Source organism: Gekko japonicus, unplaced genomic scaffold (assembly GCF_001447785.1).
Source record: "Gekko japonicus isolate JY-2015 unplaced genomic scaffold, Gekko_japonicus_V1.1 scaffold1305, whole genome shotgun sequence".
NCBI lineage: Eukaryota > Metazoa > Chordata > Lepidosauria > Squamata > Gekkonidae > Gekko > Gekko japonicus.
The window spans coordinates 152803-171515 of NW_015170318.1; the positions used below are offsets into that span (position 1 = coordinate 152803).

The 18713-nt window shown below is 49.5% G+C and overlaps 1 protein-coding gene and 1 non-coding gene across 2 annotated transcripts in view; both read right to left on the reverse strand.

Annotated features, from left to right (window-relative positions):
* Nucleotides 1-9741: 9741 nt before the first annotated feature.
* TRNAP-AGG lies at nt 9742-9813 on the reverse strand. The gene has a single exon. It is a non-coding gene; the product is annotated as a tRNA-Pro (tRNA).
* Nucleotides 9814-13049: 3236 nt separating this feature from the next.
* The window catches only part of PNP (purine nucleoside phosphorylase), a 36819-nt gene continuing 31155 nt past the window's right edge, over nt 13050-18713 (reverse strand). The window contains exons 2-4 of the mRNA XM_015418037.1: nt 17565-17740; nt 16130-16320; nt 13050-14513 (exon numbers count right to left, since the gene is read on the reverse strand). Coding sequence (XP_015273523.1) covers nt 14296-14513; nt 16130-16320; nt 17565-17740 — 585 coding nt within the window. The 3' untranslated portion in view covers nt 13050-14295. The remainder of the gene's footprint in view (nt 14514-16129; nt 16321-17564; nt 17741-18713) is intronic.

Consider the following 18713-nt stretch of genomic DNA (forward strand, 5'->3'; position numbering starts at 1 on the left):
AGAGAGAGAGAGAGAGAGAGAGAGAGAGAGAGAGAGAGAGAAAGAAAGAAAGGAAGGAAGGAAGGAAGGAAGGAAGGAAGGAAGGAAGGAAGGAAGGAAGGAGGGAGGGAGGGAGGGAGGGAGGGAGGGAAGGACGGGAGTGGGGACTCTTCTGCAGCATTTGCCAAAGCCAATAGAAGAAAAATCTGGATTTGAGTGTCATTCTCCAGACATCACCTTCCCAGCCTCTGGCCTCCTTACAATTCCCAGTGTTGCCCCGCTAATAGGAGAGGGCTCCAGAGGTTCCCACAGATAGCTTCCCATCTTCCAGAGTTTGGCCTCTATCCCTGTGGATTCTGACTATCCAGGGACTGACATTCAGCCCTGGAACCTGTTTTGAGTGTCTGGAACATGAAATGCCCTGCAGTATATGTGAAGCAGTAATTAAGGAGAGTGCCCCCGGGGACGTGAAAGCACAACCCCCCACACTACACCTTTTCGGCAACTAATTTGCCACCTTCCCAGAAACAGGGTCATCAACCACCAAGTGGGGCCTAGGGATCTCCTGAAATTACCACTAATCTCCTGATGACAGAGATCAGTTTCCCTGGAGAAAAAGGCTGCTTTGGAGGGTGGACTCTATGACATCGTACACCACAGAAAAGACTAGATTGGATTTATACCCCAACCTTCACTACTCAAAGGAGTCTCAGAGCAGCTTACAAACTCCTTTCCCTTCCCCTCCCCACAACAGACACCCTGTGAGGGAGGTGGGGCCGAGAGAGCTCTTTCAAGAACTGCCCTTGAGAGAACAGCTCTGAGAGAACTTGTGACTGACCCAAGGTCACACCAGCAGCTGCACGTGGAGAAGTGGGGGATCAAACCTGGTTCTCCCAGATTAGAGTCTGCGCTCCTAACCACCACACCAAACTGGCTCTCTTCCCTCCCTTCCCTCCACAAACTTGGCCCTCTCCAGGCTCCACCCCCAAATTTCCAGGAATTTCCCAATCCGAAGTTGGCAACCCTATCCCCGAACAAGCATGGGGAAGGCCTCAGACTTCCACCTAAAGTAGTCACCTTCTCCTAAGTGTCTTCAGAGGATTGTATCCGTATCTAGATGTATATAGGTCACAAAGTTAGGTTAAGAACATAAAAACAGCTATGATGGAATAGACGAAAAGGCCACCTAGCCTCAGTTTCCCTCCAACAACACCAGAAGTCCAACAAATAGGAGCAAGAAGCTAAATCCCCCCTCACTGTTGCCTCCCCAGCAATTGGTGTTCTGAGATACACTGCTGCTGAATACGGAGGTTTCATTTCGCCATCATAACTAACAGCCTATCACTCCCGGTTTTATCCAGTTCTCTCTCCTACACTAGAACCGAAATAACCTTACATTTCCATTTTGTGTCCTATGCCCATCAAACAACCTTCTGTTTTTAGCACAACAACCTTGCAAGGTTGCTTCAGGTAAGAAAGAATGGCTTACTTACAACAAAGATCAGGGGGGTCTCACCTTCATAGTGACAGGATTAGAATGAATAGTCCACCATGAAGCTGTAGACTCTTATTTTCTTGATGTGAGACTGTAGATTCTTAGGGAGCAATTCCCTCTCTTCTGACCTCACACTTCCTCTCACTCACACACAGAGAGGGAGCACGTTGCTCACCAATCTTTGAACAATGGATGCAGGGTCACTCTTCCTTGCATCCATGCCCATCCTAGGTAGTTAGAATAGTTTCTATCCCTGTCTCTCATCTATACTTGTCTAGAATGGTGTTCCATATAATAAAGAACTCTTATTACCTTTAAATCTGACCACTGTCTCTGTGTAACTTTGTAAGTCTGTTAGCACACTCAGTGCCAGCCTCAGGGTTTGGGACGGTGGAGATCTGGGAACCCTAGTAAACACAAGTGGATCTTGTACAGGGACGGCTCAGGATCACAGAACCCAGATATTGAATGTGCTTCAGTCGCAGTCTGTCTAATCTCACAGTGAATCAGGGGTCATTTCCTGCAGGAGCGCACAGGAGCGGAGCTCCGGCAGTAAGGAGCCCAGGGGGTGGGCACATGCAACAAGCCCCGCCCCCTGCTCCCAGCAGCCCCCAGTCAGAGCAAGAAGCGGCCAGGTAAGTTGCAGAGGGCCCCCCCCCCGGCCCGCCTTCAGGTACAAGCTCTCCCTCCTCTGTGAGGACAGATCTGCATGTCCCCCCCCCAATAGCTAGCAATCCAAAAGAGTCCAGTGGAGCCTGCGCGGTGGGTGTTGCCTTCTGACACACTTCCAGTGATGTCGGGGGGTGTGGCATATGCAAATAAGCTATGCTAATCAGTTATGCTAATGAGCTCCTGCACCTCTTTTTCTACAAAATGACCCCTGCAGTGAATCCAAATGTATTCAATATTGAACAATTTAATGCCGTCCCCTACTTCAGAAGCCCGTACACAACAAGCCATTGCAAAGTATGTTAATACGGAGGGAGTGGGCAGAGAACAGCCTGTCCATGTGACGAGGGAGGGGAGTTTGCCTTGAGAACAGCAGGGGTGTTTTACATGTGTCGTACAAGCGTATCACCCTGACCTAGATGGCCCAGGCTAGCCCAATTCTAACTAAGCAGGGTCAGCCCGGGTTCTTATTTGGATGGGAGACCACCAAAGGAGTCCAGGGTCGTGACCCAGACAAACCACCTCTGAGCATCTCTTGCCTTGAAAACCCGACAGGGTCACCGTAAGTCGGCTGCAACTTGATGGCACTTTCCACCATCACGAGAGTTTCCCCGTTTGCAACAGTGAAAGAAGAACATAAGAGAAGCCAGTGTTGGATCAGGCCAGTGGTCCATCCAGTCCAACACTCTGTGTCACACAATGGCCAAAACCCAGGGGCCATCAGGAGGTCCACCAGCAGGGCCAGAACTCCAGAAGCCCACCCACTGTGGCCCCCCAAAACACCAAGAACACAGAGCACCACTGCCCCAGATAGAGTGCTTCATCTATAAAGGTAAAGGTTCCCTCGCTCGAAAGCCAGTCGAGTCCGACTCTAGGGTTGCGGTGCTCATCTCCGTTTCAAAGCCGAAGAGCCAGCGCTGTCCGAAGATGTTTCCGTGGCCATGTGGCCGGCATGACTAAACACCGAGGCGCACGGAACGCTGTTCCCTTCCCACCGAAGCGGTACCTATTTATCTACTTGCAATTCCTTGCTTTCGAACTGCTCGGTTGGCAGGAGCTGGAACTAGAGACGGGAGCTCACTCCGTCATGCGGCACACTCGGGTCTCGAACTGCTGAACTACCGACCTTCCACAGCCTGCAGTTCAGCGTAACCATCTATACCTTGTTGCTAATAGCCACTGATGGACCTCAGCTCCACAAATGGTGGCAGACCGGGTACAGTACATGTGTGGATGGCCCCTAGACATAGCCAAGCTGAAGGAGCACAGCCGCTGTATCAGATGGAACCAGTGCTGCGGTGGGCAGACCAATGGCCTCATTCAATGTGAGCCAGTTTCCTGTGATCGGATCATATTCTCGCCAGGCCTTGAAGTTGAGCTGATGTCTTTCCCCCCCCTCTTAACATCACTTCCAGACTAACACCCGAGGGGACAGCAGTTGTGTAGCTAACAATCTCCCCAGTCCTTCTTGCCAAATCCCCAGATCCCTGATGGAAGCCAACAAGCAGTGTGACTTTAATAACACCCCTGGTGTGAGAGAGCCGAGCAGAAATAATTGCCACTCAGATTAACAGCAGGCCTCAAACCCTCTCGGGGATGGACCTCCTCGCCAATTATCGCCTCTCCGCTAAGCAGATGCTCTGAGCCCAGCCGGAGGCCTCATTATCTCCCGCTAAACTTTGTCAGGAAACTTTGTTACACTGGGGATATTTTGGGGAGTGTGAGGTGCGCCTGCGCAGCAAGAAGAGCAGATTTTCTCACGCTCTGATCAGCTCCGTCCCTCGGGGAGAGGCCTACAAACCAAGTGTTAATGAAATGGCAGCTGGGGATGGAGGAAATCTGCAGTGCTAGAGACGGCAGCTGAATTCCTGTCATTTTTAGATTTAGAGGGAGGGGGACCCAGATTAAGTCAGGACTGGATTTGGGAAGAAGGTGTGATTTTTTTAGGGGCATCCTTAACCATGTTCCTCAGGGTCCTGAGGAAGCCCAGCAGGAACTCATTAGCATAATAGGCCATACCCAACAGCAGGAACTCATTAGCATACTAGGCCACACCCTGACAGCACAGCTCATTCGCATATTAGGCCACACCCCCATGTTACCAGAAGTGTGGTCATCCAGCCACACCCACCTGTTGCTTCTTATTCTCTTTACCTTGTTTGTTGTCAAAACCCAGGGCTTTTTGCATGTTAGGCCGCACCCCCCTAATTGTAGCCAATCCTAATGAGTTTCTGCTGTTGAGTCTGTAAAGAAGGTTGCCCATTTTCAACTGTTCTCTGTAGCCGGGCCTTTAACAGTGATTTGACAGCCACAGTTATTTGCAAGCCAGCATTGTTCGTGCATTGGATTACAGGGAGGCCTGCATTGAAAGCCCCATGTTGCTGTGAAAGCAACTTTAAACCCCTCCTGGGCACTGAGCCTAGCCTACCTCACAGGGTTGTTGGGAGGATAAAATGGAAACAAGCGAGAACCGTGCTTGCGGCCTTGAACCTTGGGGGAAGGGGGGCAGAATAAAAATGTGGCCATGTGTCCCAGCTATGAAGAAGTCATCGGCTGATTTCTGCCATTCAGATGGCCATTAGCGTCACAAATGCAGGCCAGTTCTTCCTTCTCCGCTGGCAATTCTGAGTGGCAAAAATGGAAACTCCACCCCCCCTCCTCATTCCAACATTTAATTTAGGGCCTGAATCAACCACAAGAGGGGTATTTACACTACGCCTGTACATTAATCTCATCGCAGTTTAACTATGACGACTCCTCTAGAAGAAGTCTGCTTCAGTGATGAGAATTGTACGGGTGCTCTCTCTCTCTCATAGAACTGCAGTTCCCACGGTCCCCTGGAGACTGAGGACGGAATGAGGACGGCTATTTATAGCTGCCAGCTGCTTTGTTTGTGACTGAGCTGTTGCTGGAGGGGGTGGGTGGGAGGAGCACAGGTGTAACATAAGAGAGCAAACTGGAATGTTTAAAAAATCTCAGTGACGCTACTCCCCCCCCCCTGCATCTAGCCCGAAAGGTTGCCAGCTATGGGCCAGGAAATTCCTGGAGATTTGGGGGAGGTGCCTGGGAAGGGAAGGGAGGGTGCCGTGCCATAGAATCCGTCCTCCAGAGCAGCCATATTCTCCAGGAGCACCGATTTCTGTCGTCCGGAGATCAGCTGTAATTCTGAGGGGCTACCAGGCCCCGCCTGGAGGTTGGCAGCAGTAGGGTTGGCAACTCTACCGTGGGAATTTCCTGGATATTGGAAGGCAGAGGTGAGGGAGGGAGGGGATTTGGGGGGGGGTGCTCAGCAGGGGTGTAATGCTCTGGAGTCCACCCGTCAAACCAGCCACTTTGTCCAGGACAACTGATCTCCTGGACAATTCTGGGAGATCTCCAGGCCTCGCTCAGAGGTTGACAACCGTACAGCCCCCGGTTTTAAATCTTTGTTCAGCCTTAAAAGTCTCTGGGTACGGCCTATTCTCATCTAGGTAAAGGTAAAGGTTCCCTTGCTCGGAAGCCAGTCGAATCCGACTCTAGGGTTGCGGTGCTCATCTCCATTTCCCAGCCGAAGAGCCAGCGCTGTCCAAAGACGTTTCCGTGGTCATGTGGCCGGCATGACTAAACACCAAGGCGCACAGAACACTGTTCTCATCTACAAGGGTCATAATCATGCGCAGGGGTGGGTGCATTTCAAAGTCTGTATAATAAAAGTGCCATGAAACGTCCCCCCTTTCACTCATGCACAAAAGATTAGGGTTGCCAGCCTCCAGGTGGGGCCTGGAGATCTCTGCTTTTACAGCTGATCTCCAGCTGACAGAGATCCGCTTCCCTGGAGAAAATGGGTGCTTTGAAGGGTGGACTCTATGGCATTGTACCCTGCTGAGCCCTCCCCAAACCCCACCCTCTCCTGGCTCCATCCCCAAAGTCTCCAGGTCTTTTCCAACCCAGAGCTGGCAACCTTACAAAGGATTCCTCAGGTGAGCCCACACAGACACAGAGGAAAAAAGGCACTTCAGCCGTTCCCTCATTAGCACTCAGACAAGCTTCATAATAGAGCAGGTGGAAGACAAAAACAGCAACCTGCGTGTGGTGCCTACACGCCCAACCATCTGCTTTGAAACCCAGGGGAGGGGCTGGCCAGGAATACCAACCTTTGCTCAGGGATTACCCATCACTGGCTCGCAACTTTGGCTCAAGCAGGAGGCATTGTGGGAAACTCCCCAGTCAGCTGTGCTTTTGAGAGCTGTAATGGGACTAATGACAGGGCTGAGAAGCAACTGAATTGCTTCAGCTGCTACTGGGCAGCGGAGGCGGGTGGGGGAGAGGAACTCTCCCGGGAGAACCTGCCAGGCCTGGTACAGCAAAACACAGACTTCTGAACTGGCACGAAGTCACTGGGGTTTGAGCACATGACCCTTGACTTACAAAGGCCTAAGAGCCCACAAGGGATTAGGGTCTTAATTCCCTAAACGATGATGAGCATTCTCTAGTACAGTGATGGCGAACCTTTTAGAGACCGAGTGCCCAAACTGCGACCCCAAACCCACTTATTTATCGCAAAGTGCCAACACGGCAGTTTAACCTGAATACGGAGGTTTAACTTTAGAAAAAACAACTCATACGTTAATTTAAGATGATCCAAAGAAAGTAAGGAAAGCAATCCCAAATGCTTTCATTTACTTAAAATTATTTGGCAGAGAGAATTCGACCCTTGAATGATGGTCTGGGCCTGGCTGGGGCGATGGCACGCGTGCCCACAGAGAGGGCTCTGAGTGCCACCTCTGGCACCCGTGCCATAGGTTTGCCACCACTGGCCTAGTAGCTCTTTTTTCAATTAAGAGTTGCCAAGGTTACATTGCTCCCACTACTTTGCTTTTAGCAGTAGCCTGATATCCAGAAACCTAGCAGGTGAAGATTCTCCTTGCCTAAAGGCAAAGAGATAGGGAGTGCTTTACCTGCCTGAATTCTGGGTGACAGGCTGCCCTGAAAGGTGTGGGAGTAGAGCCAGCGTCCCTAAGAACAAACTCAATATGTGTACTCCTCAGAAGGCCAAATGTCCGAGCCCTTCGAAGTTTAATGGAGCCGACACTTTTCATAGCCTGGATGTGAACAATATTGCCTTCGCCTGGTAAATAAAATCCCAGTAAGCCTCTATTCAAAGGGCAGGGCATTTCCCCCCTCTCCAGGCAGTTGGCAACTCTACATTCAGATCTTAGCAGATATCAACATTGTCTCCATCTTTCCAAAGTCTTTACCTGCTGTATGGCCACGTCACTGCTAAGGGCACAAGAGCAGCGCAGGCTGTGCCATTTCTGGTCAGTCAGTAACCCCTAGCCCTCCAACCTTCCCACACACACAACCTTGAATCTTCATCTATTAATAGCCTACAGCACCTGGTATTCCCAGGAGGTCTCCCATCCAAGTATTAAGCAGGCCTGACCCTGCTTAGCTTCTGAGATCCAGCATGTTCATGATGGTATGGCCATAGGTAAAGCTAAAGGTTCCCTTGCTCGAAAGCCAGTCGAGTCCGACTCTAGGGTTGCGGTGCTCATCTCCGTTTCAAAGCCGAAGAGCCGGCGCTGTCCGAAGACGTTTCCGTGGTCATGTGGCCGGCATGACTACACACCGAGGCGCACGGAACGCTGTTACCTTCCCACCAAAGTGGTCCCTATTTATCTCCTTGCAATTTCTTGCTTTCAAACTGCTAGGTTGGCAGGAGCTGGAACTAGAGATGGGAGCTCACTCCGTCATGTGGCACCCGGGTCTCGAACTGCTGAACTACTGAACTACTGACCTTCCACAGCCTGCAGTTCAGCGTCTTAACCACTTGAGCCACCGCAGCACTATATTATTTCCAACATCCAATAAGCATTCCAGAGGAAAGATGGCTGCATTGAACTGGATAGCCCAGGCCAGCTGGATCTTGTCAGATCTCAGAAGCTAAACAGGATCGGGCCTGGTTGGCATTTGAATGGGAGACCACCAAGGAGCAGCAGGGTCTCTATGCAGAGCCAGGGAATGGCAAACTAGCTCTAAATGTCTCTTGCCCTGAAAATCTTATGAGGTCGCTATAAGTCAGCTATGACTTCACGGCAATCGCAATAATAATGGAGAGATGGCTAATGTGGTGTTGGGGTCAGAGGTCAGATCCAGGTTCAAATGCCCACTCTGCCATGGAAATGCCCTGGGTGACCATGAGCAAGTTGCTCCTGTTCAACAGCTGCCCGCTCCCCACAAGAGCCAGGGTGGTGTGATGTCCAGAGTTTCAGATTAGCACCCGGGGGGCTCAGATGTCAACGTTGTTTCCGTCTTTCGAAAATCTTTATCTTCCGTATGGCCAAGTTGCTGCTAAAGGCACAAGAGCAGAGCAGGCTGGGCCTTTTCTGGTCAGGTGGCCACCCTAGCCATCCACCCTTCAGACACGTACCTTGATCACTGGGTGACTTTGAGCCACTCCCACAGATTCAGCCTAACCTCCCTCACAAGGCCGTTGTGAGGATTTTTAAAAGGAGGAAAGGAGGAGGATGTAAGCCATTTTGAGACCCCATTGGGTTGAAAGGTGGAGAATAAATTATGTAAATAAGCAAAAATAATAGGGGGGGTAGCTGTTGCCAGCTCTCTCCTGCCCCCCCGCCCCCGTTATTTATTGCTGGTGAAGTTGGAAAGACTCAAAAGAAAGTGTTTAAGGAAATAAAATGAACAAAAGGGGTGGTTGGTTTTTTTTAAAGAAGTGCATGCTTCTTTAATTCAGTGCCCTGATTAATGGAAGTCTATTTTAATAATACCTTTGAATAGTAAAACATAGTAAAGCACTTTATTATTGTTATTATTCTTGATTTTATTGGTTTATCTGGTTTTATGTATGGGCTTATGCCCCTTGTAAGCCGCCCTGAGCCCGCTCGGGGGAGGGCGGGGCAAAAATGCCTAAATAAATAAATGTGCAGATTGTGGTAGATAAGCCAGGGTGCTTAAGTAAGTAAGTAAGTAAGAAATCAGTCACGCTCTCCGAGGTGTAAACCCTTCCATATTTGGGGGGGTTGGATAGGGAAAACGTTCTGTGCATGCGCCAAGGCATTCTCCCCATTATTATTTCTCATGTCCCTGTTCTGTGCTCAAATAAATTCTGGCTTGTGTTGACCTATAAACTGATCTCTGTGACCCTTTGGGAAAGAATTGAGGGGTAGACTTTAAAGCAGATAAGATCTAAAGTAGATTATGCCTGGGGTTCCTTTTTAAATATGTAACACACAATGTGAGAAAATGTAACAAATCCAGAGTATCTGGAGTTCTATGCCCAGGGGTAAAGTTTAAAAAACAAACAGGAAAATGGATAGCATCCTTCTCTTTGTAGAAAAGCTGCAGTGGAAGCTTCCCAGGAAATATTTCAAGTATTTGTTTTTGAAGAAGTGAGCACTGATGCAAGAAAGCTCATACCTTACCACAAGTTCTGTTAGTGTGTAAGGCGCTCCTGGACTCTTGCTCTTTTCTGTTAACACAAATTCTGCTAGTCTGTAAGGCGCTTCTGGACTCTTGCTCTTTTCTACTGCCACATACAGAGTAACAGGGCTACCCATCAGGAAATATTTGGTTACCTGTTTTAGGAAGCAAAAAACGAAGGGCTCGTCCGGGATTTGAACCCGGGACCTCTCGCACCCTAAGCGAGAATCATACCCCTAGACCAACGAGCCAGCTGACAAATTGTGCTTCTCAAATCCTTTATATACCAACCTCGAACATGTGCCACGTTGAATCACAAAGCAAAGGGATTTTGTTGGCTTTAGCGCCATCTAGTGGCACAGGATAATCACTTTCTAAGTTAGGCGCGATCCTCTTGGGGTTTGCTTTGTTTAGGACAAAAATCTGTACGAGAGTGATGAGGTGCCCGAGAGAAGTATATGGGGAAAGTATACGCTGTATACGCTGGAAAGAAGCTTCCAACTCTATGGGTTACCTTTGGCAGGACTCCGGAACCTTTAATGTGTGGCAGGCTGAAATCCAACTGATGAGGCTTTCCCTCTTTCCATGGGTGCACAGCCACACCGGCTGAATATATGAATGCATGAATCTGGGACATGGGGTGCCTATTTGATGGCGTAGATATGCCCTGCATTGCTTGGGGGCCAAGGAACCGACCAGGCAGCTAACAAAGGCCATGGATGTACTTTGCTAGACAATGGGGCAATCCTGTAGTTGTTCCAGTCTGAACCCCACTGATTTCTGTAGATTCGGGATGCATAGGACTGCACTGTTAGGAACAGAGAGACGTAGAACCTCAGTTTTAGACTCCGCAGCTTAGAGGGAGCACTGCCCAGACTCCTTGGAGGAGAAAAGGGCTAAAGGTGTGACATCTAACTAGACAGGTGTCTCTGGCTTAAATTGATTGATTTACTCCATTTATACTCTGCCTTTCTCCCCAATGGGTACCCAAACCAACTTATGTCATTTTCCTGTCCTCCATTTTTTCCCCCTCACAACGACCCTGTGAGGTAGGCTAAGCCAAGATTTTGTGACTGGTGCAAGGTTATCCAGCACACTTCAATGGCAAAGCAGGGATTCGTCTTCTGGGCATGGAACAGCGGTCACTGCGGGTGCGGAGGAGGTATTTGTGGATTTCCCGCATCGTGCAGGAGGTTGGACTAGATGACCCTGGAGGCCCCTTCCAACTCTATGGTTTTACGATTCGGACTGAAGTCTCCTGAAACCTGGTCTGTGACCAGTAAATACACAAATCCCCCGTGTTAGCATCCAGACCCCTCTTGTAGATGGGTAGTTTATAGAGGACACCCCTCTCCATCTATCAGCCCTCAAATCACATGTGTGTACCACCCAGCTTGGCCAGAAATGGAACCAAGATGGATTTGGAGCAAAAAAAAAAGGACACCGGTCAGAGACTAGCCTGGGAAACTATTTTGGCAAGGTGACTCAAGGTGTCAGTTTTGCTAACTGCTCTCTCCCCACCTAAGAAGAGATACTTAATCTCCACAATGGGCTTCTCAGGAGAAACAATCCCCACCCTGCCATGACCTCATCGCACCTGGTAATTAGCAGGCTATTCAAATAACCTGATAGCCTCTCCCATTGGATTGTCCAAGGGTCATCAGAGAAACATTAACATCTTTAGTTTTATTCAATCATCTCATTGGCAGAACATTAACACCAGAGAGCCCCATTCACTCCACTCATGCAAAATAGGAGCGTTTCCTCAGGTCTTTGTCCATTCCGGGGAATGCTATGCAGTCTTTCCCCAACACGTTATTTTACCTGCACTTAATCTCATCAGGCATTGTTTGAGGGGGCAGTTGAGTCACAGTGCCCTTAGGTAGCATTTTGCCCTATAATTGGAAGCACAGCCCCATAGTGTGTGTGTGTGTGTGTGTGTGTTCAGTACCATCCCTCACACCAGAACGCTGGCCGTTTCGTTATATTCTCCATGGACCTTGCCTCTTTTGGACTGGTAACTATAATTGCCCTGAAAACTCCTATAGTCCAACTCTCTCCTGTATTTTCGTTAGCTTGTGTGTGTGTGCGTTTTCCAGTGTGCATTTATTTCTCTGCGTTGTTATTTCCTCTTTCAATAAAAAGAACCTTTCTTGGTTAAGTCTGTTTCTGAAAGTTTCCCTAAGGGGAAAATCCCCGTAAATTTTGGCGGAGATCTCAACAGTTACCCTCCTCTCGCTAAGCAAAAGGTCTCGAGAGTTAAATCCCCCCAAATAATTGGCAGGCCTCCCCTTTAGGTAAGACCACCCCCTGACACCCACTCTCAGAAGGAGAACGAGTCCCCCAGAAACTTTTGTACCGTTGAGTAAGTTTCTCGATGCCAGCTATAGTCGCGGTGTGAGGTTGCAACACTAACTTCCACCAGCGCTGACTCTCCCACCGAGGGACGCTCAAAAAATATAAATAAATCCAGCAACATTCTTTGTTCCATCTTGCTTTATTATCATTAATTAATATTACAATTTTTCAAAACCGGGGCTCCGTTCATTTAAATAAAATAAAAAGTGCAGAATGTTAACGATCGTCTAAAAAAATATATATATACTTCTCTCTATATATAGTCTAAACCTGCCGAGACCTTCATCGCAACTGGATTGACATGAACTGGTGTCCCTCGCCCCCCACATCCCTCTCCGATGCCTCAGCGTCGACCACCCACCCTGGGAAGATTAAGGGGACTTTTTCTCTGGTTCAAGTCCAGAAAGAGTTGGTCAGGGAAGCCAGGGAAAGCGGGAGCGGTCAGAAGCAATACCTGGGAATGCCACTTTAAGGGGGAAACTGCAGGAGACTTAAGAAGAAACAACACCACACTGGGATCTGTGACTTCCCGACTCCGTCTTTTCTTCCACATAGATATCTCAGCCAGTTTTAAATTCACAACGTCAGAGCAAGCGGCAGAAAGCCGGATTCTCTGGCCTCTGTTCAGCTGGCAAACTTCCCCATGCACGTTTTAAAGCTCTGGTGTGGGCAGGGTTGCCAGCTGCTCCTGTGGCCTTTCGAACACCTCAGTACGCTTGTAAGAACATCACATTTCCACACAGCGGAAAGTTTCGCCTGCTGGTCGCTGCCCATCGAGCCGCCGTTAAAGGCATAAGAGCACGGCGGGCTGGGCCATTTCCTGGTCAGCTGGCAACCCCGGGAAGCCCACAGAGCTTATCAGTGGAGTTCGCCCGGCCCAAGAGTGTTTTCCTCAGTGGCTGGTTCCCCCTGCCTTCCTTCTCCACCCCACGCGAACCACCCCATTGTCTGTGGTGTCTTCCCATGCCGGAAACCATTTGGGAAGGCCGTCAGCATGTCACGGCAATGCCAGGTCTTCCCTACAAGTCTTTCTATACAGTCGGGGCCTACAGAGTACGAGACCAAGCGGTGGCCGAGAGGCTCCAGACGAGTTCCCTTGGCGAGTAACCACAATATCCCTGAAATAATCTGGTTCTGTCAGAAAGCAGACACGGGAGGGAAAGGAAAAAGCAAAGGGCAGCCCTCCCACACAAACATTCAAAAGCTACCACACAACACAACTCCACAGAGAGGCCGAACTCAAGAGTGTCTATGACAGAACAGCAGTTCCCGCCAAAAGGAAATGGCAGTTAACGCCCTCACCAAAACTGTGTATGTGTGTGAGAAAGATCTAATCCTTTACTCCAGTCCCCAAAATTAAAATGGAAGCAAGGTGAAGGCTACGACGGTCCGAACCACGAGGTCTGTTGTAGAGTGATGTTAAAAATCCACAGCTTGATCCCATGAGCCCTGGAAGGACATGCTTATCCAAAACCTCATTAACCATCCTGTTGGATAGATGCCTCCTAGAACCTTGAGCTAAGAGTTCAAGGCTGCCCCTTTGGTACACAGAAGGATAGCTACTAAATACGAGGCCCACTAGACCTCATTTAAAAAAAGAAGGTGGAAGGCATGTATCAAACAATGGATCCCAGTGAAATCAGTCCTCCTTCACATGAACAGCAGAAGAGATGAGAAGCCTGTATCTGGAATGTACCAGATTGAGAGTCAGAGTTTACAGGACTGAATACTATATTTTTAAAAAAATCCCTGAACCTAGAAAACTAACATATCAGGGTCGAATCCCTGTCTTCTCTCTGGCATGCTAGTTTTCTGTGTGCGGGGTTTTGAGCGTTGCCGTTATTTTGCATTCAATCAACTGCCCTCTGAAGTGGCACAACAACCCAGAAACAATCTCACACCCTCAACTGCTGTTTGTGAGAGTAAGCCTTTGTTACTTATTGCACGAAGAGGAAACCAGGGTCCAAAGAACTCACTGGAGGAGTCCTCCTTCAGGAAGAGCTGCTGCGGGACCGAGAGGGGCCTGTCAAACCTCAAGGTGCTCTGAGAACAGGTGTCCCTCAGCAGCACCCCACGCACCACCCTCCCCCCAAAAGACACTGTATTGAAAGCTGGAGATCGGACACAGAGGCAAGGGGGATAACCCATCGGCAGCTGACGCAGAGCAGCAGAGTCGAACAGAAGTTTGGGGAAACATCTGACGTGGCAGAAAACTCAGCAGGCAGGACTTAATTTGGAAATATGGGACTCAGAGGGGGGAAAGGTTGAGTCAACTGCGTCTACACACCCAGGGCATGCGCACACAGTTCTGGTTGCGTGGAGGCAGATCGCCCCGCCGGTGAGAGATCTGCTGGTGACCCGGCACAGCCCCGTCGCTAGGCCAGATTGTTATTGTGTTCGATGCGCTGCACCATCAGGGAGACCAGCTTTTCGAGGGTGCGGGCACTCTGGCGGCTGGTCTCCAACACCTCGGTGTGGTTGGCCTTCTCCTTGGTCTCGTAGTCTAGGATGGCTTTGTTGGTGATGAGGGAGAAGCCAAAGATGCGCATCCCACAGTGGCGGGCCACAATCACCTCAGGGACCGTGCTCATGCCTAGAAGACGGAGAGGAAAGCAGGTGAGTTGGAGGTTACGGGTCCATGAGATTTGTGTGAGATGGACCTTCCGGGAATGAACCAATTTTTTTTTTTTGGGGGGGGAGGCCCTGTATGATTGAACAATCAAATGTTAAAGACTGTGTCTGCCCACAGAAAAATAGCATGGTGAGGGATGAGCCCGGGCTAGAATTCTTCTGAGTGACCAGCTAGTTTCCCTCATGCAGGAAACATGGGGGCAACAATTCGGCCGTGCCGTCCCCCATCATCTGCTTAGGACGGCTACCCTTTATGATTTCACTGGAGTTCTGAGGGAAAAGGTGGCTGCCAAATGTAGTACAGCTGGCAATGCCACAAAAGAATACAAATCCAGTCCCCATGGGACAACCCAGAAATGCAGCTCTGCTAACCAGGAAGGACGGCCTCCGTCACAGGTATAACTATGTTGCCAGCGTCCTCAGCCCTTCCCGAGAGAGAGACACCCCAAAACGACCTCTGAACCGCCACAAGCAGTGCCCTCGTGAAGCTAGGCTCGGCTTAAACGGTGGCTTTTGTCGGGAGGCTAGGAGAACCACATTTTGGCTGAGGAAACCCAGGCCAAGAGAAGATTCCCCAGGCTGGCTGCACAGCCAAGCACCCTCCATGCAAGCAAACACACACGCACCCCAATCTATCCTGTCAGCTTAGTCCAAAGAGGACTAGAATGGGCAAGTCTCTGCCGTCGCCTCAGGCATCTTCCACTGACCAAATGGCGAGTCTTTTGTCTGTCAAGTGTACAGGCAGGCAGGGACAAAAAAGCCTCTGGTCTGCGCTGTTGCCATGAATGACGTATGTTGCGTGTTTCAATCCCCCTCTCAAGTTCAAAACCTTTTATTGGCATCTATCATAATCATATGGAGTCTTCATGTGCATCCGTTGAACTGATTTTAATCTGTTTTAAATCTGTATTTGTATTATGTAATTTTGTATACTGAACGCACTTCTTTAGTAAAGAAATCATTATTTTAGCTACCCAGTCTATGTGTCTACTCCTGGGTTCCTGGGAATTCTAACTCCAGTATACACAGGTCACGATCCATGCTATATGCCTATTGCCACTTTATATGTATAATTCCCCAAACTATTATTAAGAAATAAGGCAATTTGGCTAACAACGATTTCTTTGGAAAACCAACAGCAGCCCAGGGAACCTCTTTTCCGGCGGCCCTGGGTTCCTCCTCATGGCACCAAAGCAATGTTTGGAGGGAGATGTGTGTAAGCTATAAGCACGCAAGAGCCACCCACAGCTGTAAGATCCCCCTTGGCAGACAGTGGGTACACGACAGACTCAACTTTGTCTGCGCGGAACAGGAAGTGAGAGAGCTCGGCCTTGCTGGCTACTAGAAACCAAGCCTAGCCCAAATTTGTGGGTCCCTGCATAGAAACCCCATCCCCTCTTTCTGTTTCAGCCTCGGTTCACTGTTCATCTCCACCGTTTCCACACCTACAAAGCCGCAGCTAAGTCTTCTACGGGCTGCCCAGGGAGATCACATCACACCAGTTGAAACGAGAGAAGCCCCACCCCCCTGCTCTTCCCCCCTCCCCCATAATTCCCTGTAACTCTGCCCCAGACTGACCCACTGCATCGGCGCCCAATTGCTTCAGGAAGCGGCATTCGGCAATGGTCTCATAGTTGGGACCTCCTAAAGTACAATAGACTCCCTCGCGCAAGAACCCCGAACAGCCCATCTCAGCGGCCACCGTGTGCGCCAGTTTCCGCAAGTCCCGGTCATAGGCGTCCGACATGGCTGGGAAACGAACCCCAAACCTGAGGAAGGAGGAGGAAGAAGGAGAGGTAAGCGTGGATAGGCCAGGACGTTAAAGGAATATTACGTTAACAAACCAATCAATTAATTAAAGAATAGGCTTCATATTCTGGACCTTGCCTTTTATTTATATTCAAAAGGTGGCCAAAATCAGATACATTTCTGACGTTTAACATTTCCAAAAGTGGCTCCTGACAGAGATTTTTTTTTTTAATACACACAAACACACACAGAGCTTTTATTTTATTTTAAAGGTGCCGGAAGTCTCAAGAGGGGAAATGAAGTATTCAATCTGTACACTAAAAACTCATTAACTTTTAAACATTTTTTTTTGTCAAAGAGGTTCTGGAAATTCATTCCGGCTCATTCCCTCAGGAAAAAAAAGCCATACCGAGGAAATGCAGCTTTGGGACAGAAATCTATGTCCCATAATACTTTTTACCAAGACCACACAAGGAACACCGTGCAAGCCTTTGGGGTCTCTCACTCTTCACTGGGCCGGCTGTTAAAATCAAACACAAAAAAGTGGGGGAAGAAAAAAATATCTCCAGAGGCAAGTCTTCTTCTCTACCTCCCCTCACATATTTCCTTGTTTTCACACCCTGCCTACTGAAGAGTTCCAGAGAACTCAAAAGCCTGCGCGGTTTGCTGTGTTCTTTTGGTTGATCGACTAAAAAGCACTAAGCGGATTTGGGTTTTGGATTTTACTATGGACCCATATGAGTTCTGACTTGGTCTTTTTTGTAGAAAATGCCCAGCAGGAACTCATTAGCATAATAGGCCACACCCAACAGCAGGACCTCATTAGCATATTGGGCCACACCCCTGACAGCACAGCTCATTAGTACATTAGGCTGCACCAACATGTTACCAGAAGTGTGGTTATCCAGCCACACCCACCTTTTGCTTCTTATTTTGTTTACCTTGTTTGTTGTCAAAACCCAGGGCCTTTTTTGGTAGCAGGAACTCCTTTGCATGTTAGGCCACACACCCCAAATGTAGCCAATCCTAATGAGTCTCTGCTGTTGGGTGTGGCCTATTATGCTAATGAGTTCCTGCTGGGCGTGGCCAACTCAGGAGCCAGCCGGAACTCCGTTCCTGTGCGTTCCTGCCCAAAAATAGCCCTGAGTTCTGACTTTGGTCTTGCTGTAGTTGTGTTGGTTTCTGGTATCGCCAGTGACTGCCATGGGAGTCCCAGGTGTGGAGAAGACAAAGTATCCCCCCTCCCCCCCCACCCTCCACTTACTTTTCATCATTCGGCCCCACCAGGGGGTTCACTCCAGCAAACCCCGGCATGTTGATGTGGTCCCGGATCACCATGATGTCCCCCACCTTGTACTCGGGGTTGAGCCCCCCGGCCGCGTTGGTGACAATGAGGGTCTCCACGCCAAGCAGACTGAAGACCCGTACAGGGAAGGTCACCTAGAAAGGGGATGGAAAGGGAGGCGGAAGTGAAGGGATGTTAGACGTTCGGTCCCTCTAGGACGGGGGGTCTCCAACCTTTTTGAGCCTCTGGGCACCTTTGGAACTTCGAGACGGGGTGCTGAGTGCCCCGCCCCAAAATGGCTGCCACGGGAGATGCAGCCAGACCCAAAATGGCTGCCGCGGGAGGTGGAGACAAATGAAATGTCCCCCTCCTTGCATTTCCTGGGAAAGACGGAAAGACCGAGCACTAGAACTAGACGCTGCCTAAGGAAAGGCCAGGTTGCTGATCTGTTTTGAGATCTATCTTTCCTTCCATCCATGCATGGTCAGGTATCTTGATTCAACTGAGGTAACTAGAGGTGTGCAAGGGATTGGGAGACTGGAATGTAATCGATCCTTGTGAATATATTATGCCCGGGTGAGTCGTCGATGTACTTTTTTATGTTGGATGCAACATTCTTCACTTCATTGGTATTTCGCTAGGAGTTGAGTAAGTTTGTGATTTGTTAGCACTTTGAGTGCTTTGAGTGGGTCGGACCAATATCTGTCCGGTTTGCCATTTGCTATGGAGTTAAGATCGCCACCTGCAATTAGGTCTCCATCTTGGAAATGTGTCAGTTCAGGTACCATCTAGGAAAGGGATTTGTGTTTTGTTTGGGGGAAGAAGAAGAAAGAAGAAGGAGGAGGAGGAGGAGGAGGAGGAGGAGGAGATTGGATTTATACCCCGCCCTTCACTACCCAAAGGTGTCTCAGAGCGGCTCGCAAACTCCTTTCCCTTCCCCTCCCCACAACAGACACCCTGTGAGGTGGGTGGGGCTGAGAGAACTCTTAACAGAAATTGCTCTTTTTCAAGGACAGCTGTGCCAGAGCTTGTGACTGACCCAAGGTCACATCAGCAGGTGCAAGGGGAGGGGCCTCGTTTGACGCCTCCCCCTGGCTTCCCCAGTGTCTCCCACAAGGGCCCACCGAC